Source organism: Melozone crissalis, unplaced genomic scaffold, assembly GCF_028551555.1.
Source record: "Melozone crissalis strain CALT ecotype California unplaced genomic scaffold, PUWL_Pcris_2 ptg000013l_1, whole genome shotgun sequence".
Lineage (NCBI taxonomy): Eukaryota > Metazoa > Chordata > Aves > Passeriformes > Passerellidae > Melozone > Melozone crissalis.
In genome coordinates, this window is record NW_026535791.1 from 15,342,150 (window position 1) to 15,369,250 (window position 27,101).

Sequence of the window (27,101 nt, forward strand, 5' to 3'; positions counted from 1 at the left end):
CACTTCAGAAAATTAGCAACACCACCATTTCATTTGTCTCCTTCCAACATGAGAACTGTCATGGTTCTATTATTTTCCAATACAGACTGATACACCAGTGAAAAGAATGATGAACTCTAAATGTGCATTAATTGATGGCTACTCTTTTACCAGGAACCAGTTAAAGCTACAGCATAGGAATAAACTATGTTCATTCAAGATTCTTTTATTAGAGCACTAGTTATATGATGCAACTCTAGTAGTTGTATAGCGTATGCTATTCCCAGGCAGGTTTCTCCTGACAGCTTTTTTTGCTTTTTCCAGTGAAATTGTGCCATGTCTTGCCACTATAATTGCAACACAGTCTCTAAAGTACTTAGAATTATTCTTTTCTTTTAGGGTCAACTTAAAATTTTTCATCTCTCTTTAATGAAAGTAAGGGAATTGTGACGAAGTGTGAGGAACCTGATGAAAAAAATTTGTACTTTTTCTTCCTTTCAAGGAAAAATCCACATAATCTGAGCATCCATCACTGCATGAACTACAAATGCACGTTCTGGTGAATAAATAATTAAAGCATCCAACCTCATATTAACTGTTCTTAGCCACTTACCTCTGGCTAAATAACCCAGAAAATGGAGTATCTAAATTTTGTATTTGTAGCACTACAGTAAGCTGTTGGTTGTACCTCTAATGACAGAGTTTGAATGGACACTAGAGGTTTTTCAGTCTTGCACTGAATGCACTAGACTGTCTGTGCTTAGGATATTTAACTCAACTGCAGACAACTTAGTGGTAGCAACCTGCAGCAGCCAAGTGCCCCAAGAAGCACCCACCCTGAGCTGTCAATTAAAACTTGCTCTCTCTGAAGTCTTGAGATCCATGACTTCAGGATTCCCCAAAGCCAGCATGAGATTGCTGGGATGCTACATAAGGAGGGAGGTGTGTATGCTCTGGGATATGAAGCATAATGCAGATATGTGAGCATTACTGAAGAATTAACCCAGGAAGTGCTCCTGGAGCCATGTGCAAAGCAGGTACTCCTGTTTGTTCCCTGCTATTATCAGTCCTGCACCAGGCCCATACAACTTGGCTAACCTAGACAAGCAGTAGCCTGGAAAATCCATCTAAACCATGCCACTTGGACCTAACTTCTTCAATCCCACTGCCATGAAAACCCTTGCAGAAAACCCCATGTTTACTCCAATTGCTAGAAATTAAACATACTCTGTGACTTGAAATAAAAGCATGTCTAAATAACGACTTGACAATTTCAGAGATCCTTTAATATGTAAAAGAAGTAACCAAACCCAAGAATCCTCCTTCACAGCCCCAAAAACACACCTAGTGGAAGCTGCTGTCTGCAGTCCTATCAGTCATTTTGTCTGAAGTTGCCGCTCTCAAGCTGCACTGAACATGAACAAACCCCACAACTTCACAAACGAACAGACTCAAGCGTAAGGTGGTGCTGAAAACTTGCCAAACGGGGTCTGTCATATGTCCCGTGACTCAATGCACTGTCACAGATTTTATGGTGACCCTAAAGATAGGGTTGTTTCTTAACTAATGAAGAAACAACCCTGTATTAAAGACTGTTTTAAAATTTTTACTTTAAAAGATACAAAATTTAACAAAAGAAACAAAAAAGTACTTCTGAAAAAAACACAGTTAAAAGAACTTTTCCAAGCTTGTAAGCGATTCTAATTCAGTAAGAATACACTAAAACTAGGACAGAATCATAGAACATCTTGAGTTGGAAGGAATCCGTAAGGATCATCATTCCAACTCCCTGCTCCTTGCAGGGGCATAACTGTACATAACTTTACAAACCTGTAAAATATTTCAGTTTCCTTTTAAATAATCTTAACATTTTAATTATGACAGCAAATATGAACAATCAGTGTTAAGAAACTGTGCAGAAGAAGCAGACATGAAAGTTATTGCACAATGTATCTGCTGAATCTCCTACGACCCAAGGCTTCTGGTTTCAGTTTTTGGCACTGGATTCCAACAAGTCTTTTGCTTCGTTTATTTTGGTTGCTAAGTAAGGTGATCCACCTGAGAAGAGAAAGGGGAAAGGAATACTGTTTACACATTAGTATTAAGTACCAAACTATCTCACTTGCAGCATCTCTTTATTATTAATTTTTATTATCTCTTTCCTACACAGATCCTTTTGATACAACTGACATTGATAAGAAACTAACTAATGGATAAGGAAACATGAGAAATGTAATCAAAACTGAAATCACTGTAGAATAACACAGAACAACTTGTCTCAGAGAGAAGACTGAGATCTGAAATCACTTTATATCCTGTGATTTAGATCTGCAGTGGGATGCTACTGCAAATGTATGCAAGGTCAGCTGTCCTGAACACTCATTCAAACCTAACAGCAATTACGTCCGCTCACACTAAAAACTGAGAGGTAAAATTTTAAAATAACTTTGACAAAGAATTATTGTGCAAGTATCTCCTGTGTGAGATGCCCAGAGTTACCAGCCAGAACTCACCACAATAAAGCTATTTAAACATGGTACACCTTCTAACTCCTAGTGCTGAACACTGCCATTGCTCTATGCTCCATCTAACCATCTAATTACAGTTCAGCAGTCTTTTTGTGTCTAGGGTTTTTTCAGTCTCCCCTTGAGTGCTAGCCATCTGCCCACAGCCACCAAAAACAACACTGCAAGGTCTATATCAGTAACTCACCACTTACTATAATACACCTATATTTTAATGTGAAAATACGATTCCAGCAGTACCGTGCACTGCACAGCCTTTTCCAAGGCATTTGTTCAACCTAATTCTTTTCATTCACCATGTCCTTCATTCTATTAATCAGAAAAAACAATGATAGAAAAAACATGCAGAGCTAGTTGTAGACACATCAAATAAAAAGGTGAGGCTTGCTCAAAGACTTCTTTAGGTCATTGCTGCAGGAATTCAAATCAGTGTAATTGCATACTGTAGTATACCAATCAGGGAAAAAAAAAAAAGAAAGAAGTTTTTTCCCATGGTTTGGTCTTGTTTGAGTGCTTTACTTCTAAGAAGTAAGTCACACTGGAGGAAAGTGAGGCAGGGCACGGGATGAGTGATGAATTGACTATTGAAAAAAGAAAATTTTTTTTCTTGTCTTAAATCAAGTAGCTTTGTAGCAAGGAATAGGATTATTACATTGACTACTGCTTCTTTCACAGAGTAGGTAAGAGGATCAAACAAACAGTAAAGACTAAAACCTGCAATAAACAATGTATTCCAAGTAATTTTAAAATGTGAATTGATTTTCTACATGTCTAGAATACAGCATCCTAAAGTAAATTCAAATCTGTTGGAAGTGTTTTCACTACATTTACATCCTTAAGTGCCATATTAATTTTGTAGCCCTCCAATGAGAGGAAATTCAATCTCATGATTGCCTAAGTGTTTGTTTATAATTAAGGCAAGTCCAAAAGGTTTCTCTCCTTTTTTTTTTTCTGTGAGGAAATGTTCTTTCATAAAAATTTGTAACTGATAACTTAACATACAATGTATCAATACAAAAACATTTTAAAACTGAACTGTAAAGATTAACAAGCAACCATTTCAGTAGTACTCTCTGGGGATGTTTTCATGCAAATTTCTATATATTTCTTATTTATTTCTAATATTTCTCTCTCCAACAGTTTGGATCTCAGAACACATGTAACTTAAGACCTGCAACTACTGCTCTTTCGTCTATCATTTCCAGGTGGCAAAATATTATTTCAAAATTACATTATACCATTGAATGTTATTTTTAAATGAACATCTGTGCTACCAACAGCCAGAACTGATCTATACACAAGCAAACAAGCCTCTCTGTGGTGCCACATGTTCAAGATTACTCCAGGCCCTCACTCTGCAGCTGAAGATATTAAGGTTTTTTTCTACAGCCATGCCAGAAGAGCTTCAGGGGCATTGAGAAGCACAAATCCCTACAACTGGTGCTCCCACTGAGAAAACGCTCGGTGTCTCACTATCACACAGGAGGGCTCACTACATCCATCCAAACCTACACTGTGCCCAGCTGCAGGGGCATTAAAACTCTCAGAGTGCAGCACTAAAATCTTTGTTAGGGTTGTTAGGATCTTCCTAACAGGAAGCATCTCTTCACATACACTCAATATCCACATGGAGATTCACAATTCTCTTTGGCTGACGTGTCTACATACTGCTACATAAAATCCAGAAGTTCATTATTAATAAAACTTGACCTAATAGGAACTCTGGTGGTTAAAAGACTTTTGACCACTGTAATATATTAGAAACGAAGATGAGAATTTCCTTTCTAGGTCTGTGCAACTTATACATTACAAAAAGAGTAAAAAATGAAAGTTTGAAATCAAACAAGCAGGACAGCTTTCACGCTAAACTGAGGGATGAAGAAAGAAAAGCATCAACTAAACACTTCCCATGGCCAGTGGACACACTTATCATTTTCTTAAAATGGGGTGCTGGTAGGGAGCCTATAATTCTGTCAAAAAGAAATAAAAACCCTCTGATTTCCCCTTTTGACTTCTGAAATACAGTGCAACTCTTCACCATCTGTTATTTTAAAGCAGAGACAGCAATGAACATATGGGCTTTCTTTCTCAACCAGCTGTAGTGTAGTTAAAGTTATAATAATAGCCTTTCTCTAAGATAAATTTACATTAAAAACCCGGCCAGTAAAGCAAGAATGCCCAGCTTTACATTCTTTCCAAGTGAATTCCAGAAAGTCTGAAATTCATCAATGATGTACTTAGTAACTGCAAAACATTTCCCCACAGAAAATTACTTTCATGCATGCAACTGGTCCACCATAGTTCAAAACAGGAATTTTATTTTAATGTAAAATTTTTATAGCTTATTTTTCAAGAAGTTTTTGCCAAGTGTGGAAAACTGGTCCCCGAGCTCATAGTCTTAACTGAAGCAGCACAAGTACAGAAAACAACTTTAAATAAAAATGAGTACAACTGGTTCATAAAGCTCAGTTTATCTGAGATGACACACAGAAGCCCAAGTCAATAAACAACAAACATTTGCAGTTGATGTGGTTATTTACACAGTCAGAAAATTTAAAGGATCTCATTTAAGCCTCTTCCTTTCCAGCCCAAGTTAAGAAAAGTAGTAATTATTTACCTTTATCAGGATGATTCAAAATCATGATTTTCCTATGCGCTGTTCTGATTTTGTCCTTGCCAGCAGATGGACTGCAAAAACAAATTGAAGTGCTTACAAGAAATGCCAGAGCACTCAGGCTAAAAATTAACAGCTTATACTGGCTTCAAAAATAATTGAAACTTGAGATTTTCACCATCTTGTGGACAAAACATAAAACTGCATCTCTGAGGAAGCAACAACAACAAAGGCACATAAGGCAAAGAGAGTGGCATTTTTCAAAAGCCTGTGTATGTGACACATACAAGTATCTTTCAGGTTTTTGTAGAATGTAATACATCCACTCATTTAAAATAAAAAATTTGAGGGGGGAAAAACAAGATAGCCCCAGCAGTTCTAGGGTATATCTGGTTGGTTATTCTAGCATTAAATGCAAAAAACACAATTTTTCCTCCAAGAAAATAAATCTCTTTATGACCAGTGACAAAACAACAAATATTTAATATTATCACATTTTGTTCTACTGTAAATATTTTTATAGCAGCTATAAATATTTTTTCTTTCTACTGGGGCCTGAAAATAATGCCTGTATGTGTTATTTTTTGCAAAGCTGTTCAATGTGTTACATTCAGGGACACATTGATTTACAGGTGTTGTCTACATAATATTGTTTACTTCAATGACATACATAAAATATGTATTTGGCCTAAATTAAATACAAAATATGTACCTTACCAGACAAATAACCACTTATGGATGCAGTATGCCAACACAGTAAAACTCTTGTATGCAAAAGGACAGTTTGAATGGTTCAGTTTTTTATAATTTGTTAGTATGTAGAAATGAATCAGTGTTTTCCACTTCAGGTGACTTCTTAATCAGTGATGATTCAATTAATTAATCTTTCTGTAGATACAGCTTGAATGCAAGGTATCAGCCCAACTAAGTTCCCGAGGTAAACAACCTCTCTAATTATTATTCTGTCACAATGAAATTAGGGTATGTTGCAAAAATAGTTCACAGAACTGCGTAAAAAAGAATACTTCAATTGAACAGAAAGTGACGTAGAAAGTAAGAAACAAACAGAGGGTGAAGGGTCTTGGATTACATAGATACAAAACCAAAATGATTTATCACACAACCATAAATAACAATCATCTATATTTTGATTTGTACAGCTGTTTTTAATACTAAAAAGGAAAGCTGTTATACCACATTTAGAAGCTCAGATGGTTCTAAACCATAACTGGGGAAAAGTGGCAATTGAATATTACAGAAGATCATGCAGGTCTGCTCAAAGAAGCAACTGTGAAAAGAGGGCTTTACTTCAAATTTCCTTAGTTTATGAGATATTGTTTATCCCACAATGGGCTCTAAAGATTCTTTATCACTAGGAGAAAAACAGATAATGTTAAAATCACATTTTCCTTGACTCGCAATGTGACTCACACCAATATCATGCTGCCTTCTAACATCACCCACTGGCCAAGAAGTCTGTCACTGTGGTGGGAACAGCTGATATGCTGGAGGGCAGGGCTAAAATTCAGAGGCACCTCCAGGGGCTGTAGGAATGGGCTGACAGGAAGCCTTCACAAAATTCCACAAGGATGGGTGCAGAGCCTGTACTGGGGATGAAATCTCCCTTGCAATGCTAGAGGCTGGGAAATGCCTGGGTGGGGAGTGGCTCTGCTGAAAGGGATCCAGGGCACAACAAGAACAATTCTCCACTGCAGTATGTTACCATGCCTTCAATCCAAACAAAAGTCACATTTTTTCTGAGCATGTTATTGTTTGCTTTTTAGTTTAAGCAGAGTACTAGAATAATTTATAAGCCATTAGAAGTCTTTGACAAAAAAAGTTGGCAAGCAGATGATTTTGGCAAGCAGATTCCACATTCTTGCAACATGCATCTGTTTCATTCAATACTTGCTGAAGTAAAAACATATTGATGCAACACACCTACCTTACACCTAAAATAAGACTTGCTTCTCGCCTACTCATTTTCTGTTCAAATCCTCCCTTATAGTATGATGAAAGAGTCTACAAAGAAGAAAGGGAAAAAAAGCAATAATTAGTTCATGCACAAAGTGCCAGGAACTAAACTGTAGTTATGTGGCCTCATTCAGAGCATTATATCCATCTACAATTTATTTCAAAGGCATGGAATGACTGGAAACCAGATAATATGAAAGGACTTCTCCTGAGTGATAACATATACAAAAAAAACAACTTAAAAAACCTACCTATGTTTTCACAATCTTCTACTGTTAATAAGAGATATTAATAGCTACAACCACTGAAATCCTGCCTCCAGGAGAAAAGTCCAGAATCAAAGTACATACTAGCATAGGATGGTACAGTGCATGTGTTGGGGAGGGCATGGGAGGGAAAGTAGGATAATTGTTGAGAACAGCACTGGTATTCTCACAATGACAAATGCCAAAAGTGGCAACATTTTGGCATACATGGATGTTAGGGACAATCACTACAGATATTTCTACAAAGCAAGTTGGTAAAAAATCCCAATAGATATAAGAATAGATTTGATGTGAAGGAATGTTACTTCAAAGAAGTGTATAATGAGTTCTTTGAAGGAATCCTGAGAAAGAAACAAGAAAAAAAAAAGAAAAATAAGAAACAAGAAAAATAAACAGAAAGAAACAAGGGAAAAAATGAAGGTTTAGCATAAAGCCACAACCTGCTTTAGGAAACCACTGAGCTGGGGAACATTGGAAAATAGTGAAATATCTTCAAAACCAATGACTGACAACTATAAGAAACAGGACCTGGGGTTAATTTTTTAAACTCATTGTCCTATGAAACTTTATCCACTGTTTTAAGAAGGGAAGAAAAAACAGTGGGAGAAGAACAATAAAAAGGAGATGGAGATGAGAGCAAATCATTACAGCTACTGTCATAAAGAATGGGTTGAAAGTATATTTGTCTACCATAAATCTATTTAAATTATGAAAAAAACCTGTGGAACCATCATTGATGGTTAGCAGTGATCACAATGTGAATGTTTTTGTAAGTCCCAGAGGTAGCAGATGTAGCTCCAAGCCTTGGCGAACTGGCACACAGAAATCACTCAACAAGACTAAAGTCTTTTCCTCAGTGAAAAACCTATCAACTGAGGGAAAATAAGCTTCTTTTGTTGCTATCAAAGGGAAGTCTGGCCTGAGAGCTCAGACTATTTTTAAGTATTCCCATTACCCCCAAGTAAAATGTGCCTGGCCCTTGAAAAAACACTCTTCTCACTAAATAAAGCCATTCATATTCAGAATTTTGCCTTATGTCTACACAAGCTCTGTTATATAATTTCAAAACCATTATATAGCATTTAAAGGGCTCTGTCTATGATATCTAAGAAAAGCCTTTAAGCTTAGGAGAGATATTCACCAAAAAGCATAGTTCAGAAATACTTCACCTACTGCTACCACAATGTCACATGCAACCACAGAAGAGATTTTTTTAGTGTGTTGTTATCGCCCAAAACGAATTTTATTTTCCTTTTCCCAAACCATGAACAAAGTAATCACTACTGTAACCCTACAGGTATCAAAGCTGAAGAAACTGTGGTCATGCCATGACAACAACGAGAATCTGTGGAGGAGCCACTTCTGTAACTACAGGGTAACACCAAGCAGGTCTGGAAAAGTGTACATGGACCTGAGAGGTTTGAGGGTGCAACACTAAGGGAACACACAGCGTTTCTCTGGTTCTTTGAAGGGAAATGATGTCAATAATTTAATGGCCAACAGGGAACACACTTGAAGAGCAGAACTGCACAGAAATTTGCAGCAATGCCAACAATTACTACAAGCAAAAGAGAAAAGTGTATTTTAATGCTCTCTGAAAGTTTTTCCAGAAACATTTGCTCCCAAAGCAGTCTAGGTGCAGGTCCTGAATTCTTCTCTGCCCTTCAACTCTGACACACAATTCTAATGCAGGAGAACACTAGCTTGCTATTAATGTAGAGAAGAGCAGCATTTGAATTTAACACAGCTTGTCTCTGTTCTTGGTAGATTTCATCTAAAACACTATTTAAAGCGAGAGACTAGGGAAGGATGGCTGCAAGCTTACATTCAGAAATATTTTTTCATGTTTTTAAAGCCTACTTCCTGGACACTGTTCTAACCTTAGGAAGCCTCGGTTCAGCTCCAAAAGGAATGAAAAAAGAAATTCTGTAACCTCTGTCTTTTCACACACAAACAGTTTGCTGAATTGGTCTCCACGAAAAAATATTTTCTTCTCGTAAGTGAAGGATGTAGAAACAATAATCAATTCTTTATTTAAGATCTCCATCCTAAGCAGAATTTAAAGCAAAAGGAAATTACACATAAAAGCATTTTTTTCCATTGGTTAGAAAAAAGAGGAAAAAACACTGAGACTTCATTTTAGGCAACACGTAGGCAAATTTCTAGTTCCCTAATGAAAGAATTTTTACATGCTACTCAAACTAAAACATTTTTTTCCTAGTTGTAAATTCTAAGTAATGGTGGGAAAGATATTTTTCTGTTTTGAGAACTCCTTGATGAGCCGGCAGCTCTAGACACTTGATTATTTATTAGCTCCAGCAATTGCAAAGAAAATTTTGTACTGCAAAAATCACTGAAATGAGCTCTTCATTCCTTTGTACTATTTGGGGGAAGGGGAGGAGGTATCATTTAATTTACTTAATTTCCTTGCACATTATTACTGTTTAGCAATTTATATAAGTCCTCCTTTCTGAATAAATGCTATTAATAGGTTTGGGGCATAGGGAAGGACAGAAAATGGCTGCACTTGCTTTGCAAACATCTATTCAGTCTTGCAAATCTTCACAAAAGCAAACAGATAAGAAAATCCAATGCACAGGGATCATGACATCTTCAAGATACTTCTTTTTTTCATAGCACATAATCACAAGCATAATCACTGTTTCCATGCCAGATAAGAGAGTGAAAACACCAAAGCTGAGACCATACATTACATTACATGGAGTACTGAATTTTTCTGAAAACTGTATGTTGCTGTTCCAGGATGAACACAGCCCTCCACCAGAAAGGGAACAAACACCAGAGAAAAAAACCAAACACAAAAAAAAACCTACAACCACAAACTATTAGAAGCTGTGATATAACACACAATTTTGCTAATATCAACTTTAATTTCCTTAACTTCAGTTAGGAAAGAAATCTTATAAAATGGACTGCATTGTTCTCTAGAAGCTTTATTTTCAAATAAGGACAAAAGAGACAGTTGCTACCCTTAACTCTCAACTCACAACTCCATGAGTCTGAGCAAAATCAGAACCAATAAAGGAAATACAGTGAAAAAACCTAATGATGTGCTACAGAAGTTCATTTTCTTATGGAACACAGAGTTTCATGATTGTGGGATCTGAGTATTTTGATAGTTTATTTGGCCTAGAATTTCTGTGTCTGTCTTCAATATCTTCTATCTGTCATTCAATCCTCAATATCATTGATTCCACAAAGAAAGGTAATGAATGCTACCGAAATAATTGCTTCTTTATTTCACACTTTAAGGAAATATTAATAGTACAACTAGTGGCATGAATTCTGAGGAAGAAAGACAATTGACTACTTAGAGCTATGCAACTACACACAGAACCAAAACCGTGTCACTGAGACCACTGACAAAACTACAGACAAACTAAAAAACCATTTCTGTGGGAGCAAGCATTATGACTTGCCATAGAGTGGAAATACAATGTTTCCTCTAGTGTCTTTCTCCACTGAAAGAAAGATGGTAGAAAACTTCTAGACTAAATTACAGAAACATCTACAAATACATATTGTTAAATATAGAGTGACTGTCTTATATGAGATGTAAAAATTCAAAATAAAGCTTTTACTTGCTTCTGCTTACTATTTCTGACTAAAAGATGAGTACAATTGTTGACTGTACATGTTACTTCTTTATGTAAGTAAATAGGAAGTGTAAAATCCTCAAGATACAGCAAGCAGCATTTTAAATCATCACTTCAAAATTGCTCAGCTTGACCTTTCCTAAACCATTTATTAGTGAGGAGACAGAAAGAATAAACTGCACTTGTATTACCTTGTGTGATTGGGAGGGATCAACATCAACTGTGACTTCTAGTGCAAACAGAGGAGGGGACACATTGTAAATGGAGGAGGAAGAGTGGGGGTTTACAGAGGGAGGCAGCTGGCTTTTCAACAGTCAGGTGTTCACAGACTCTCAAGGAAAAGAAGGCCATGAGGGACAAGGTTTCATTCTAGAAAGCTAGAATAAGCACTGAAAATTGTAGGGACCAAGTTAGGTGCCTTCACCATAGAAATCCAGCAAAGTAACACTGAGCCCAGACACTGAAGGTCGTGAGATTTTTTTTTTAAGGAAGCACGGGTAGAAGTACCAACTTCTTGGTAACCTTTGTCAGTACAGTGTAAAGGGCAATATGCTGTCAAGAAATGTTATGAAAGTGCTAATTCACAAATTAAACACAGCAGCTTCATATTCCACAAAGTCATGTGAAACTACTATAATAAGCACTTTGGAGAATAAGTGCTTATATAGGATTTTTGTATTTAATCTTTTCTCTACTGTTTTAAAGAAAATAATCCATTGTTAAGGGAAGAAGAAAAAAAATTAAAATATAAACTGAGAAAGCAGTAGTTGTAGAGTAGTAAAAATCAAATAATCTTAGCCAAGAATTATACAAGGATCTTGAATTTGGACCGTGGTTGTAGAAGAAAAATATTATCACTATCCTCTCACAAATATAAAGCCAGAAAATACACACAGTAAATGGCAAAGAGGAAGAGAGTTTTTACTGTCTCCAGTAGATCTCATCTTACACTGAAAACTTGTACTTTCAAGTACAGAAATACAACAGCAGAAGAGATACCCTACTGGAAATCAACACACAATTCTGGGCAGAAAGGCAGGATGTGAAAGCAGACAGAGGATACTGCTCCAGGGACTAAGAACACTTAGAATGCAGAAGCTCCTGGTTTGCTCTTTATGGCTGTTCATGAATTCTGCAGGACTCAAAGTCACTGAGGTAAAAATGAGATAGGTCTGTAATGAGCTTGGCTCAGTCAGTATTGAGGGGTGCAGTTTCCTAGGAACAGACACCTCTCCATGCAGTAGCATGTCACATTTCAATGTGTTAAAAAGAGTCACTGCATGCTTTCTTATGTGAATGTATCTGAATTTAGATTCTCTAGCCTGTATCTACAAATGGATAGAAAAAGAATGGCTGGAGTAAAACAGCTAGGGAGGGAGGGAGGGTGAAGACTGAAGCACTCCATACTCTGAAGCTACATGTACTGCCAGCTACATCTAGCAAGTCTGCAAGTCAGCCTGTATCTCTATCATGTGAAAGCAATTTAATTCACAGTACCTAAAGTCCCCTCTGTTGTTTTGGCAGGCAATATGGGAATATCTCAAAAATTTTTTTTGAAATAGGAAAAAAAAAATTGACAGTGGTCTCTCAAGAGCAATGCAATAAGAGCTACAGAGAACAAAAAAAGTTTTCCAGGAGCACTGTGTGTGGCTGAAACACATGGCAAGCAAACACACAGCCCCAAGAGGACAGCTGAATCTCCTCCCCAGGAAGCCTGCCTTGACCAAGCTTGCACCTTCAGCACAGGAACACCAAGTACAGATGGCAAATGAATTTGGACCTCAGTGTCTGTCTAGACAGGCTCTGTGCTGCAACTGGCCTAACATTAATAGGTACAAAGCTAATGTAGTAGGCCAATGCTATCATGTTTTTTAAAAACCTACCTTTGGTATATTTTTCAGGAAATAATAACCTGCAACAACTACTCCCTGAACATGCTCACCCATCAGCATCATGAAGGGAATAGCATTCTTTTGCTGTGGGTAAGTGTACACAGACTATGAACTCTGAAGGAACATTCTGCTACAAGCAGATATCTAGCTCACTGAAAATTACTTCAATCAAACAGGGATGGGATGGAACACATGTATTTATTTACCAGAGGAAAACATAGCCACTGAAGCAGTAAGTAAATGCTCTCAAATATTCCCTGCATATGCATCCCACACAACACTCTACTTCTTGATTTTTTACCTCATTATTATATTTTTTAACCAGCAGGAAAAAACCAAAGAACAAAAACCTGGTTAAAAGTTCAAATTAGCTGGGGAAGAAGAAAAAGACAACTCCTATGTAAACCAGCACACAAGCTCTCCCATCTCCATGGCAACCCATCCTAGAAGTTCATCAATTTGTCTTCTTGATTTTTAACACTGTATCTAAAAGACTAAATTCTTTCACTTTTAGCTGCTGGAAATAAAACTGCGTGTCATCACTTTGCAATATTTAGGAATTAGTGACTTTCTCACTATGTACTTGAACAATTTATCTTTACACTTACTAGTAAAGGGTTCCAAAACAAGGAACATCAGTAGAAAAAACTGCAACTGTTTATCAAACTCGTAAACATCTTTTCATACAGCTTCATCCATAGGGATTTAAAATACAGAAGATAACATGCCAGAACTTACACAGCAGGAAGCAGCCCTACCCTGGGAAAAAAAGATCTACCTGGCACTTTAGTGTACTTAACATAAAATATCTCCTTTCTGAATACTTGAAATACAAAATCATAAATTTAGCATAAAGCAGTATCCAAACTTACAGAAGTTGAAATCCTCTTTGCTGCTTCTGTAACTGCCTGCTCCAATGGTTTCCAAACACGGAAAGCATAACGACCTAAAAAAAGATGGAGGTTAAATGAAATATTCACTAAAATGCAAAAAAACACCCCACAAACAAGCTCCAACTTATGTTCATCACTTTACAGCAGAAAGAATTTTGTTTTTAAAAAAACCCAAACTATTTGGAGAGGGAGAAGATTTTTAGTACACTGCATCTAAAAACCTAGTCATGGACTGCAAAGACCCATTGTGTTTACTCACTATTTAACTCACTAAATAAATAGATTTAAATACATTTCAATATGATAAATGAAGATACCTGCCTTGTGAACTTTAAGAAAAAGGGTGGTTTGAAACATTAGCTTTGGGTATACATTATTTATTAAATACTCTTCAAAGGTTATGTCTTCAAGACAAGAAATCCATGTACTACACGTTTCTTGCTGTGATGCTGTATGCTTAATTACACACCTTGTAAATACTGAATTTTTAATTTCATTAGAAAAAGACGATCTTCTGGGATTCAGAGCCATACAACTCCCCACTAGCACTGAGTGTCTATAGCCAGGAAACACTAGAGGGATTCCTATAAGGCTGCGCTCCCAGAAGAACAAAGCAGCTCTATCAACACCAGAATCAAGATTTATGCCATGTTACTGGAGGGTTTTCCATGTAAATCCTCTTTCCTCAATTATTGTTTTAACTATTGTTTAGCAATGTAACTTAATATTACACACAATGGAAAAACTATTTATAAAATGTGGCTCTGCTTCATTCAAATAGCATCTTGCATTCATTCTTACAACACATATCATATCTGTAAGTTTTAGTGATCTAAGCCTGTGCCTATGGTAACACAGAAGTCAAAACCACATTAGACTATCTCCGTTGAAATGTTGCGATGTACCATTACCTCACTGTCTTCTTAATGCTTTCTGCTAACCATTATTTAATGTTAAACTCATACCCTGTCTTCATACTAGAATATATTTTTCAGAATAACAAACAGTCCGGATGCAAAGAGTTCATGTAATAAAAAATGTAGTATGGAAACAGTTAGTATGATAAATCACTAGTCACTAAAACCTTTTATTTTCCTCTATTTCAATTTGTTGAGCATAACCTTATCATCACAGCATCTTGTTGCACTCTTCTGTACTAAAGGGCCTCTACACTGCAATATGTTATTAATTCAATAAACTTTTCACCTTTCATTTTGCAGACAAAAAGCAGATGGAGCATTTTAGCTGCTGTCCATGAAATTACATTATCCAGCTTTCTCCACCTTTTTCAAAAACAATTTTGGAATTTATTACTTTGAAGGTGGACACAATTCTTATGACTTCTATAGGTGGATACAATTTTCCATAGTACTCTCGAGCAACCTTTCCACTCTCCACTATTTATATTTATAAAACCTTCATTAACCCCTTTGGAAACCACAGCTCACAAAGTGAGAGTTCTGTGGGTAATTTACCTTACCTGCAAACGCAACAGTTGCAACGCCAAGTCCGAGTGCTATCATAGTCTTGGCCTAAAGCAGAAAAACAGGAATCAGAATAACATGTGAATTCTAATTTGATATATACACATCTTTTACTTTAACAATGAGCATTTCTGATGTCTGATGTGGACATTTCATTTACAAGCTATGAAAGCGACGGAAGTAAGTTCTGTATGCCACAGGCTGTTGGATTTTATAGTTCCACCATTGTATCAGGTTTAACTTGAACTACCCACTAGCAAATCAGTGAACACACACTGAAATCAGCTCATAGTATGCACTGATATAAACACAAAGCATAAAACCATACAGCATTATTTGAAATTACCTGCGCAGTCTAGTTCTACACAACAAAGTATCAGTTTACTACAAAAACATGAAAAACTAACTCCCATATCAGGTGTATGTATTTTCCTACACAGTAATTGGAAAAGTCAGGCACTTCAAGAAGGGTAAGAAGTATTCCTCTGTTGATCAAGAAGCTGAAGAAAGATATGAAGTAAACCTTGAAGAAAGGACTGCCTTCTCACATGTTTGCAGAATTCAGGAAGGGTAACAAGCTCTCCCCTTCTGAAAAGCCTCCATGCAATCTTTGAAACAAAGGAAATAGTCATCTGTGGTATTACCTGTCCTATCATAAGACAGTTCAATAATGCCTTGAATTTCCCCCTGGAAAATCTGAGAAATCAGATTAGGTTTATCTTGAATTCAAAACATAATGACAGTGAAAATGCTTTTATCATCAGACTGTCTCTTCTATATATGACTTATTTCCACAATTATCCCATAACTGGTTTATACGTTTTATACCTTCAATGTGAATGCCCTAGTAACTGGATCTGGAACCCAGGTGCCTTTACCACTAAGATTTCTGGGGCTAAAATACTTCCTTTCCAATTGTACCCAATCTCATTTCTAGACTGTGGGAGCAGGGGAAGAGTTCAGAAACACTGTTTTCAAAGCCTTTCTAGAGCTGGCTTAGTAGGACTTAGATCATGGGTTGGCAACTTGCCCAGAAAGAGGCAGCTGTACAAGATGCAGGAGCTGCCCTCATGCCCAGTGGCTCCTACAGCTTTGGTTCTGAAGGCAAGTGGCTGTGACTGCTGCCTGTAGCACTGAGCTCAGGACAGAAGTCCCAGCCTCCTCTGAGGTCACCAGTAGAAGCAGCTGTATTCCTCCAGATCTAGCATCTGGATGCTGCAGAGTTTAACTAAACACCTACCTCCCACCTACCTGAGGGGGAATTTTTGCCTTAGATATTTGCCTGTATATTACATTTTTGTAATTTAATTCTTCCATTTCAGTGTGGTCCTCAGTCTCAATAGTAGCATTCATTTCTAAATGTAAAAATAATATAGTAGCTTTATGTCTGTGGTTCCTTTCAGTTCCACAAAATTTCCTCTTGTCTTCTCCCCATGAAAATGTTTAAGGATGTTATCTTAGATGGCAGATGATGTAAAATTGTGAAGCATACAGTTCATCTTCTCACTAAACTAAAACTCTTTTCCCTTCTTCTCATAAATCAGTTTTCCCAGGCTCTCAATACTCAAACATCCAAAAAAGATTCCTCCACTTAGACACAAACCACAAACAGCCACCTTTCTGGAAATATCCTAACCCTATAGGAATTCTATATTATTCTGTCTTGTGGTTTGTGACCATGGATTAATATTCAAGAGTTTCCTTGACTTACTCAGACTGACAGCAAGAATCTTTTACTAAGTGGTTACAGTCAATTAAGAGCTCAACAATGTGTGAAATAGATCACGCTGGCAAAAAAAAAAATTATTAGCCTTTGATTGTCCAAATTAAGTTATACTTGCTTTGCCACCAAAAAGGTGGTTTAAGTCAGCAGTTTACAAGACATGCAGGTTGCAACAAGACATTAGCAGCAGACACCTCATCACAGGCAAGACCAAGCACAGAGACCAGACTATTAACACCAGGATTCTGTCAGTTCAGTGCAGAAGCAGCTGAAGTGATTTTGCACAGTAATCTGGGAGAACAATGCAGAGACCCCCGAGGGCCTTTGACAGAGGCGCCATGTCCGCTGGAATGCATTAGTCCAACCTCAGCGGAAAGCACCAGCAGCCAGTGGAAAGCTACTGCTGCCCGGAGTATAGCAGGTAAAAACAAACCATGGCAGCAGCCCTTGAATAGCAGCAGGATGCAGGATCAAGGGGAAATAAAGACAAGACAGAAAACTTGGTAAAACTGGTACAAAGCTCAAGCCAGAGAGGAACAAAAGACTGTCTGCACATTTAAGTAGGCATCAGAAAATCTGAGAAATACTGGTTTATTTTAACTCATCTTATTTGCATTATGAGCACGTTAGAGAAGAGTCACTTGCCACATATTAGCAAAGAAGTGATAACTTCACCCACTAAAGCATCCTGAAAGTTATGGTGTGAATGTATCCTAACTATACACATGTGATAAAGACGGAATTTGGATCAGTGTGAGATTGCAAGTTTGGCCTCTTTCTTGACACAGACTATGATAAAAGCAGTGGCAACTTCAAGTACTAACCAGTAAATTCTTCAAGTCCAACTTGACTCAGTTTCCTTTTCCATGCTCTCTTAACTCAGTTGAATATTTAAAAGAATCAGTCAGGGTCAGCCTGGTGCTTTGAAATGTTAAGTCCAAAGCTTTAATTAAATGCACTCCTTTCACGTCAATATTAAATGAAAGCAACTCGCTCTCTCTGTGGAAGGCAGCAGTTCATTTACAGCATGCTAATACAACTACCACCATGACCATTTTAGTCTCCTATTGCTTGAAATTGCATTTCATAAGGGATAAAGAAATAAATACATACACACTGACTTTCAATTATGACAGAATTGACCTTCTCCCCCCTCCAAAAATGCTGTTAAGAAACTTCCAAGATGTGGATTTTAAATGAAATCATTATGTTACAATCCAAGAGGGAAAAATAAAGAAATAAAATATTAAAAACTAACATCTGTCCCTTTCTATATTCAATGAATCAGCTCCCAAAGGTTAGTCATCAACCCCATGCTATTCTGCTGATCTCAGTATTTTAATTTTACTATGTAATTCAGTCTTCAGTAACAAACCCTGCTAAAGGAAGCTAATGAAAAAGTTATACTAAATCTGTAATACCTGAATTTTCTTACTCCTTTTCAGAAGTCAGTGTAAGAAAACACAACCATTAGAAAGGCAACTGCCAAGACCTGGTTTACCTAAGCATTTGGCAAACAAAAGACCATAAAGCATATTAATTAACACGCAGTATGTTAGAAAACAGAGAATTTCTGTCTATTCCTTTAATATTTAATTCTCCAATAGCCTTAATGTTTTAGCAGAAGAAGGGGAGGATGAGATATTATTTTTGCGAATCCCCAATCCATGGTGCCCTTCTAACTTAAATATACTCAAAAAATAAAATTACATATGGAGTTCTTAGCATTAGAGCTTCTTCTTCTTCTATGAAGTAGAAAAAAGTTAAATTTATAAACAAAAGGAGAATTTCAAATGCATAATTTTAAAACTTCAGCACAACACTCTTACATCTGACAATGGGCTGCAAATGTTAATGGGCTTTTCAAATATTAAAACTAATCTGCCTGCATATGATTTGGATTTTATACTGGTTCTTCTACTACAACTAGTGGAACACCCTTCTCAGTCAAATGAAAAATATTTTGCTCTCCTCACTACTAAGTTCCACACACACAGCAGGAGTCCTACAGTCTTTTGCCTCAGAAACCTACAGTGAGAAGAACAGAATAAAAAGCACAGAGAAAATAATAATTTGTTTCCATGGGTTGAATGGTATTTTGCAATTAATCCATGCTTAATCGTGGACCAGCAAAATAGGAAGTAGGTACCCACATTCAACTAAATACAGACAAGTATAAATTGCTTAACTAAACATTTTCAAGGTTTGGTTTGTTTGTTGTGGGTTTTTTTTAGTTCTATACACTGCTAAGAAGTAGGATACAAAAATATATTAACTAAGTGTACAAAAACATTTCTGAAAATAGATATTCGCTTAAATAAAAAATCTTGACTGGAAATATAAATGATTGTTTGGTATGGAAGATAGAACAAGGCTTCTATTCCTCAGAAGAGTAGCTACAGTTTATCTGAATACTGCTCTAGAGCAAACCACCTTTCTAACACTATATACTGTCAGAACCATTGTGAAGTGGGATTACATCATAAACTCTATGCACCCAATTTTATTTCATAATCTAGTATTCTCCCTCTAGTGTTAACCCACCTATTAAATTTAATTTGTTTTCCAACAGTGAATTGAAAGTAATTTCAGCTAGATGGTGTTCTCCATACTGACACAATTCTCACATCATTTTGTGTCCTTTAATTTCCAGCAACCTTTTTGGTTTGTATATAAAGCTACAACTACAGTTCTGGATGGTTTTTCATAGGAAATGGAACCAGAGCAAGATTCACTAATAGAACAATTACCATAAGGTATTCAAATCAATCTTCTTGAGTATGCACTAATAAACAAAGGCTCCTGTGGGTGATCTTTCAGCAGAGACCCCTCATGCTTCCACTGCTGCTCTTCCATTGCTCCAAACGCTTTTGTAAAACAACTACAAGAACAAATGTAGTTGTGATCAAGTGACTTTCAGCTAATACCCTGGAGTAAGGAATAAATTCCAACAGAAAACTGTAGACTTCCGGATTTCAGTCCTCTAAAGACCCACTTCAGTCTCCAGACCTCTCAGTAAGAACAGGACAATACACACAATAACAAAGCAAGCCATGCTATCTCCAAATGCAACTTTTATCTCTGATGGGTAACAAGGCCCAAAGACTCAACAAAATTCTAGAAATTCCCTGCCAGCATTCCACAGGGACAATGGCCATGACAATAATAAGTTTCAGAGTCAGCTTCTTAAGATTACACACTTGCTGTTAAACACACAGGAAGACTCTTCTGTGGGAAAAAAAAAAAAAAGTCCTAGACTGTAGTAACAATGAATAAATAACTGAGAGAACTGTGATTTTTAAAACTGTGTTTTAAAGAAGTAGAAATATTGTAGAGACAACTTCACACACACAATTAGGTTAGGCAAGTAAGACTTTTAAGCCATTTAAAAAATGTGAAAACTTCACCATCTGGGGCTTTAAGCCGTGTGCTTTTCCCAATTCTCTTTTCCAATGGGAACTCACTGTTCCTTGAACTAGTTGAAGTGACAGGAATGAAGAAGTGGGATAAAATCCCAGCATCCCTTCCTCTAGAGCACGATAGAGCACAGGAAACTTTGGAGACACTGCCTCGACCCAGCCTTTCCCACAGCACAAAGTACCAGATGAGAATGACTTTTCTGAAACAGAGCTCTACAAAACCTTCAACACTCAAACCTGCCTGCGGTAATAACATTTGCACAGCGAAAACACGTCAGGTATCACCTTTTCACAGCAGGGAACAGAATTTTTGGCCTCGTTTGTGAGTGCTGGGGCTGAGGCGTTCCCATGTACCCTGCTGTGGAATCCCAGCAGATTAGGGACTAATGTGCATGTTCCAAACACACATTGGCTGTGAAGACAACCAAGGACCCTCGGTGGTGACACACAAGAACTGCTGGGAATAACCAAAGATTGTTGGCCGTGGGAAAGAACAAGATGTGGCTGGAGAAGGGGCCCATGCAGAGGCAGGGCAGCGCTTTTCCCTGCTCCAGCTCCTGGAGGTAAACACAGCACAGTGCAAGGATGAGGCCAAGCACAGGGCACGGACTGTAGAGAGTGGATCAAGACCACCAAGGATCCCCCAAGCCCTCCATCCCTGTTTCCAGAATTTCACAGAGAGAAACCTGCCTTCTTGGCAGGGAAAACCTATCCATAGAAAAGTATCCCCAGGTACCCCCAGGAGATTTCATCAGTCAGACTGAGGCTGGAACCAGAACCGGTGATCTCCTTTACTCTCTCTCTTTTTCTCTCACTTTTCTTCTTTTCCTTTCTTTTTCTCTTTTTATTCTCATTTTATTCTTCTTTAATTCACTTCTTTTCTCTCTCCCCTTTCACCCTCCCCCTGTATCCAAAACCCGCATCCGTGTGCTCACACAGTAGGTCAGAGCGAACATTTCCACACCGACCGTGTAACGCTCTAATAAAACTTTCCGATTTCCTCTGCCCTCTGTCGTTCCCCGGGACCACGAGCACTCAGGAGCCCCGGCTGTGCCCTCCCCTCAGAGCACACGCTGCAGCTGCACCCGCGGCACCGGCCCAGGCCCCTCTACCCCAGCCCCCGGCCACCTGCCCGGCCCAAGGGGAGCGCAGCACGCCTGGCCCGCAGCCCCGGCCCCCGCCCCGCTCACACCCGTCACCCTTCACACGTGTGAAGGCCGGGGCTGCGGACGGGGCAGCAGCCGCCTCACGACCCCGGGGGTGGGGGTCCCGCCGTGCGCTCACCAGCCCCCGGTCCAGCTCGGCTTGGCCCTTGCCGGCGCCCGTAGGGGCCCGGGCGTACTCGGCGTAGCGCAGGCCCTCGGCGGAGGCCGCAGCGCCCTCCATGATGGCGCGAGGAGGAGCGAACGCTACGGGTGGGCCGGAGGGACAAACAGCGCGGCAGGACGGAGCGCGAAACGCCTCCTCCCGCGCTGCCAAGGCCGGCGCGCCGCAGCCCGGGAGAAGCGGGACACGGAGCGATATGGAATAATCAATGCGGGCATCAGGGATAATCAGCGCATGGGATCAAGGGGGACAAAACATTCAGGCCACACGGAAATTATTCCTGCCCATCTTCAGAATACAGGATTTTAGAAAGAGGGGGCGGGGGGGATATATGTAAAGGAAAGAATAAAGCGTAATTTATCTGGGAAAAACCCTGCTAAAATGCGTTTTAAAATTTACATGCTGGCTTGCACCTCAGTTGATGTCTGTGTGTGTTTCACTGTGTTTATACTTCGATTCCCTGCAAAAGCCGTCACTTTGGATCGTAGCTCACCCTTCTGAAAGCGCTCCTCACCTGATGCCTCCCTGAGCAGAAGTTGTGCATCACCTTTTGTCCCACAGCACAATCAGTAAAATGCTCGGTCCTGTGTCCGTACAGCAGTGAAGCGGCTCTTCCCTTGTGCTGCTTTTCCTTCCCTCCTGCCTGGTAGCGCTGGCGATGGAATGGGATCATCTGCGGCTTGCTAAGCGGTGTGCCTGGACAAAAAGAATGACTCTCCTTACCTCCTATTTCAAACGGCGATTGCTCCTCTGAGCATCTCTAAAGTATCTTTGTAAAGTACCGCAGAGGAGAGCTGACCACATACAGCATTTCATTAACCTTAGAGAGATGTATAAATTTAACTTTCTGCTGAACAGAAGTCATTGGAAGTTGCACGATGATGCGTTCGTCAAGAAATGCATTCGTTTTTACTTCTCCATTGGACATATAACATACAATCATGTATGATTAATTCTTTAAACCTTTAGTGGAACTGGATTTCTTAGAAACTTAAAACTTATCTTAGAAACAATAGAAATCTCCCCAACTAATCTTTTTTTTTATTCATTTGCAAAGAACTGATGCAGAATAGTATGTCACTTTCTACTTTCTTGGTTAGCAAACCCAGCTTAAAAAAACAACAATTGAAAAACAAAAACAAAAATTGAAAGTTTTGGGACTTAGGGTCTCTAAGGAAGAGAGACCTAAATGAGGGTCTCTTCCTTAGTTTTCCAAGCTGATCTCTGAGACCCCTTAACAGGACAGATTCTGTTCTCATTAATCCAAAGCTATTTTGCCCAAATACTACTGTCTCCTCATCACAGCAGCCAAATTCTTCCTCCTTTATAAGTATCAAATCCAGAAAGCATCTGCCCCTGTCAGGTGCTTGATCACCTTTGTAAGGAAATTATAATCTATGAACACAGGAAATATTTTATGTCATTGTAAGGGCCCAAGCAAAATTGGACTCTTAAAGACACTAGGTCTTTGGTCCATACAAATACATCCAGGCACACTCTGAGATGGAGAACAGTGCTCAAAACATCTTTTTCACATCAGCAGCCACACCACTGCTGCTGATTCTGAACAGAGAGCTGCAGGAAGCGTATCGATTACACGGAGCAAACCAGATAATCAACATGAGGAAAATGTATCTTCTGCCAGGAGTGAAACAGAGTAGTTTGTTTTCCTTGGAAGCCAGGAGGGGAGGAATGAAAGCAGCTGGGTCTGTGGTTATGGTTCTCTCCTGAAGCTCCTCTCAGCGTGGCACAGCTGTGTGCTACTTTATGCACAGGATGGTGCTGGTGGAGACAATCTGTCCATTACTATTTAATTCAATCCTAAACACTGGTGTGTTCCAGCATATTGTCACTATTAATGTGTAGCAATGTTGTCCAGATTTGTTATGCCATTGAAGTTAATTGTCTGCATATTTCTCCTATAAATTATTTCCCTAACCAGTCTGTGCTTCAGTGTTCCATGTTGCAGTCAGGATCCATGCTGGCAAGAGTCTCTGTCAGGAATGAAGGAGAATCTAGAAATGGTTAAATATTGTGAAATTGATAACCAGGATCCTGTGTGTGTTTGGGATTTTTACCACTGAGAATTTCCAAAGAACCTCTAAATGTAGCACCCAATCAGTGAAATTAGAATGGCTGTGACCAAAGTTTCATCCTAAAGATTAAAAGTTTCTGAGGTCAGGCAGAGAAGAGAGTATAATTGAAAGTTATCAAGGAAATCATGAGGCATATCATATAAAACTGGAGAAGTCAGTACTTGAGCCTTGCTGAATTGTCATGAGCATACAAATGAACGAAGAATAAATCCTCTCAGCCAGGATTAGAAGTTGTAAGAGTTAATTCTCCTACAAGCATTTGTATATTTAATTACCACAATATACTATAAAAGTTAAAATAAAACATAAGCTGTGGACTTCTACTAATTTATTTAGGTAATGTATTTGGAAACATAATACAATAAAGAATGTAGTGTTCTTTCCAGACACTATAATTGTCTGTATGACACCTTTGGTTGACTAGGTACCACAAGGTAGTATATTATATAAAATCCTAAGCTGGAACTAATCATGGCCTTTAGGAATTCAAAGAGCATAATTATTCCTTGTAGAAGATAGTATAGATGCCAAAAAGCTCATGTATCTTTTGTGAATAAGTAAATCTATGCTTTAAAGGCTGTTAAGAAAAAAGATCTATTCAAGCATACCGCAAATACTATTTTAATACTGCCAGACTTCTCAAGGACTTTCCTTCTGGACATAGAGCTGGAGCAATAGCTCTTAGACCTCTTTGTTTCTGATACCATTTGTGCAGTTTACCACTTAATTTTGCCTTTTCCAATAGATTTTTGCAGGCATTTTAAATTATATAAATAATTCATTTGTAGTTCTGATTGCTTTTATAACATCAGACCTTTAAAACAGCCCTGCTTTATTATTTAGTGTTATTTATACAGCAATATAGATATGCATAGCATCCTCCAGGCTAAAGAGCTGCTTCTAAAATGTAGCAATAATCTTCAGGCACTGGACCTCAATACAGCAAATTCTGGACCCCAGGTTGATTATATTTTCAATGCCCACTTCCATTTGCTGAAGCAGTATTAGCTAAAGGAGAGGTGAACCTGCTGTAATATTGTAGAGAAAGCAAGGGTCAATTTTCTTTTAGAGGATGGAAGATGATACTTTTTGACAGGTACCGTCAATTTCAGCTTTTTGCAATAAAATGGGAAGTGTGTGCAGCATTTTACATCTCCTAAATAGATTACCCAACACATCCACACACATGTACTTGTCAAAGCTAATGGCATTCTTTCTGCTGAACCTGACAAATTCCAGTCCTCAATCTAAACAAGAATAAATCTTAACCAAATGTTGACATTTTACCCTCCTCTTGGGGCTCCTCTCCAGAGATCATAGAAAATTCTCTTCTCCAGCATCTTCAGCTGTAACAATTAGTTCTATCAACCCTGCAGAAAGCAATCAACTTAATTGTAGAGGAAAGTAGAGTACTCAGCCAGAAAAAACATTGGTAAAGTAAAATGCACCTCTGAAAATTCAATTCTTATTTTGCCATCATGGTATAACAACTAAATAAGCATTTCTAATTATAGATATTCCTCTGGAGATATTTGCCATCATTTGCCATTGCTCTAAAATATAGAGATATGTTCCCAATTATCAATTACTTAATATGCTCTGTAGTATATTCAGCTGTGTGTCTTACCTACTTAGCTAAAATATCCAGGGAAAAAAGCTTTGTATATGAACCCTTGAGCATCATAGTCAGCTGCAGGACTAAGTGTTTTAATGCTGATGACAAAGGAAGAAACATTTCTCCAGCAATCAAGGCCTTCTGATACCATTTCCTGACTTCTGAGAAAAATAGAAAGTGGGTAGTATAAAAGCTCACCTGGCTGTCCTTTCAAAGGTCTCCTTCATTTTAATGTTTTTCTTCAGGCTTTAGGCTTCTAGTATTCTTGCATTAAATAAATATCTTAGTTTTTAATGAAATGTATCTGTGGTTGTGGAAAAAAAAAAACCCTTAAAAATTCAAAACCTTAAAGTGCCATGAACTAACAGTAAAATAATGAAGAATGAACAGTTGTCTTCAGGGAAGGAAAGATAGGGAACATTACATTGCTTTAATTTTATGGGGATTTTAATACTAATTCTTTCATAGAAGAGAGTTTTATCCTATCTAACATTCCCAAAGAAATGATGACTTGGCTGACCCAGATCCTTTATAGTGAGAAAAGGTTTTTGATACCTCTAATTTTTGGTATAGTTCATGATGCTCCAGAGTTGGAAATAAAGGTTCAGTACAAAATGTTCCCCCAGAGAAGTTATTTTGTTTTATTATTGCAATTTCATGAGAAACACAGGTGAGGGAGGGAATATGACGATTCTTAATATTTCACATGTCCACTGAGGAATTTTCTCAGAGCAAAAGAAAGATCATTTTCTGTCTTTCTGTCTCCCAAAAATTAAAATTTAAAAAATTGTTTTTAATAGCTGGAGGCAACAGAGCTTTACAGACAAAAAAGCTTTATTTTGACAAATGGATTTTCTCACTCTTTTTCCTGGTTTCTCCCCTATCCTACTGGTGGGAAGGAAGGAGCCATGAACTGTGTGAGTGCTCACTTGATAGCAAGGGCCAGTGCATCGCAGCCTCAGATCCAGTTAGGGATGTGCAGCAACGATAAATATAGCCCCTAGATAGAATTGGCAGTCAGTATTTGGTGGGTCTAGAAAAATACAAGTACTGAATTAAAATCCTTATGTAGGATTTGGGAAGGTTGAGATTTGGTGGTGTTTCAGGAGACTGAATGCATTGGCATTCTGATGTTTTAGCATCTGTTTAACATCTATAACACTAAATAAAACAGGGCTGGAGGCTGATCCTTTTTCCCAAACACAGCTAGTACAGACTCATACATATGCTGCCCAAGACTAGGCTAGAAGGGGCTAAGGGGCTGGGTGGATCCTAGTGGAGGCAATATGCATGTCCTTACCAAACTCCAAGCATCCTGAGAGCCTTAGGTGGTACTGCCATGATGCTGGAACTTGATTATTATTTTGGGGATATTTCAGCTCAATACATCTGAAGCAGTGTAAGAGCTGGGTTGCAGCCTGTCAAATGTTGTGTTTTAGCAGCATGAAACTGAAGGGCTGATGAATGATAAACTGGAGTATCACACAGAGGCTGTGGGGTGAGTCTGAGATTGCTTGGATAGTGATGAAGAGATGTTTGGGGTGGACAAGGTAAATCTGGTACACTAGTCAGTATTGACTTTCTGGGGGTCATGTCTGGCATGAACCATCCTTAGAGCCAGACCTGGATGTTGTCCTGGATAGAGTTGGTTTGGATTGTCCACAACAGAGCTACGAAA

The 27,101-nt window shown here is 38.3% G+C and overlaps 1 protein-coding gene across 1 annotated transcript; it reads right to left on the bottom strand.

Moving 5' to 3' along the window:
* Positions 1 to 521: 521 nt before the first annotated feature.
* DNAJC15 (DnaJ heat shock protein family (Hsp40) member C15) lies at positions 522 to 21,791 on the bottom strand. The gene is made up of 6 exons (XM_054271717.1): positions 21,671 to 21,791; positions 15,241 to 15,292; positions 13,740 to 13,813; positions 7,064 to 7,140; positions 5,122 to 5,192; positions 522 to 2,037 (listed from the first exon to the last, which is right to left on the bottom strand). The coding sequence occupies exons 1-6, from the start codon at positions 21,770 to 21,772 to the stop codon at positions 1,967 to 1,969; spliced, it is 447 nt and encodes a 148-aa protein (XP_054127692.1). The 5' UTR covers positions 21,773 to 21,791; the 3' UTR covers positions 522 to 1,966.
* Positions 21,792 to 27,101: the final 5,310 nt, after the last annotated feature.

Bases quoted from the DNA above. Each gene is read 5' to 3' on its own strand.
- DNAJC15 (XM_054271717.1), bottom strand. From the start codon at position 21,772: ATGGAGGGCGCTGCGGCCTCCGCCGAGGGCCTGCGCTACGCCGAGTAC. The intron at 13,814-15,240 runs GTAAGGTAAATT...ATCTTTTTTTAG, and splicing joins TGCAACTGTTGCGTTTGCAG to GTCGTTATGCTTTCCGTGTT. The intron at 5,193-7,063 runs GTAGGTGTGTTG...TTGTTTTTGCAG, and splicing joins AGTCTTATTTTAGGTGTAAG to TCCATCTGCTGGCAAGGACA.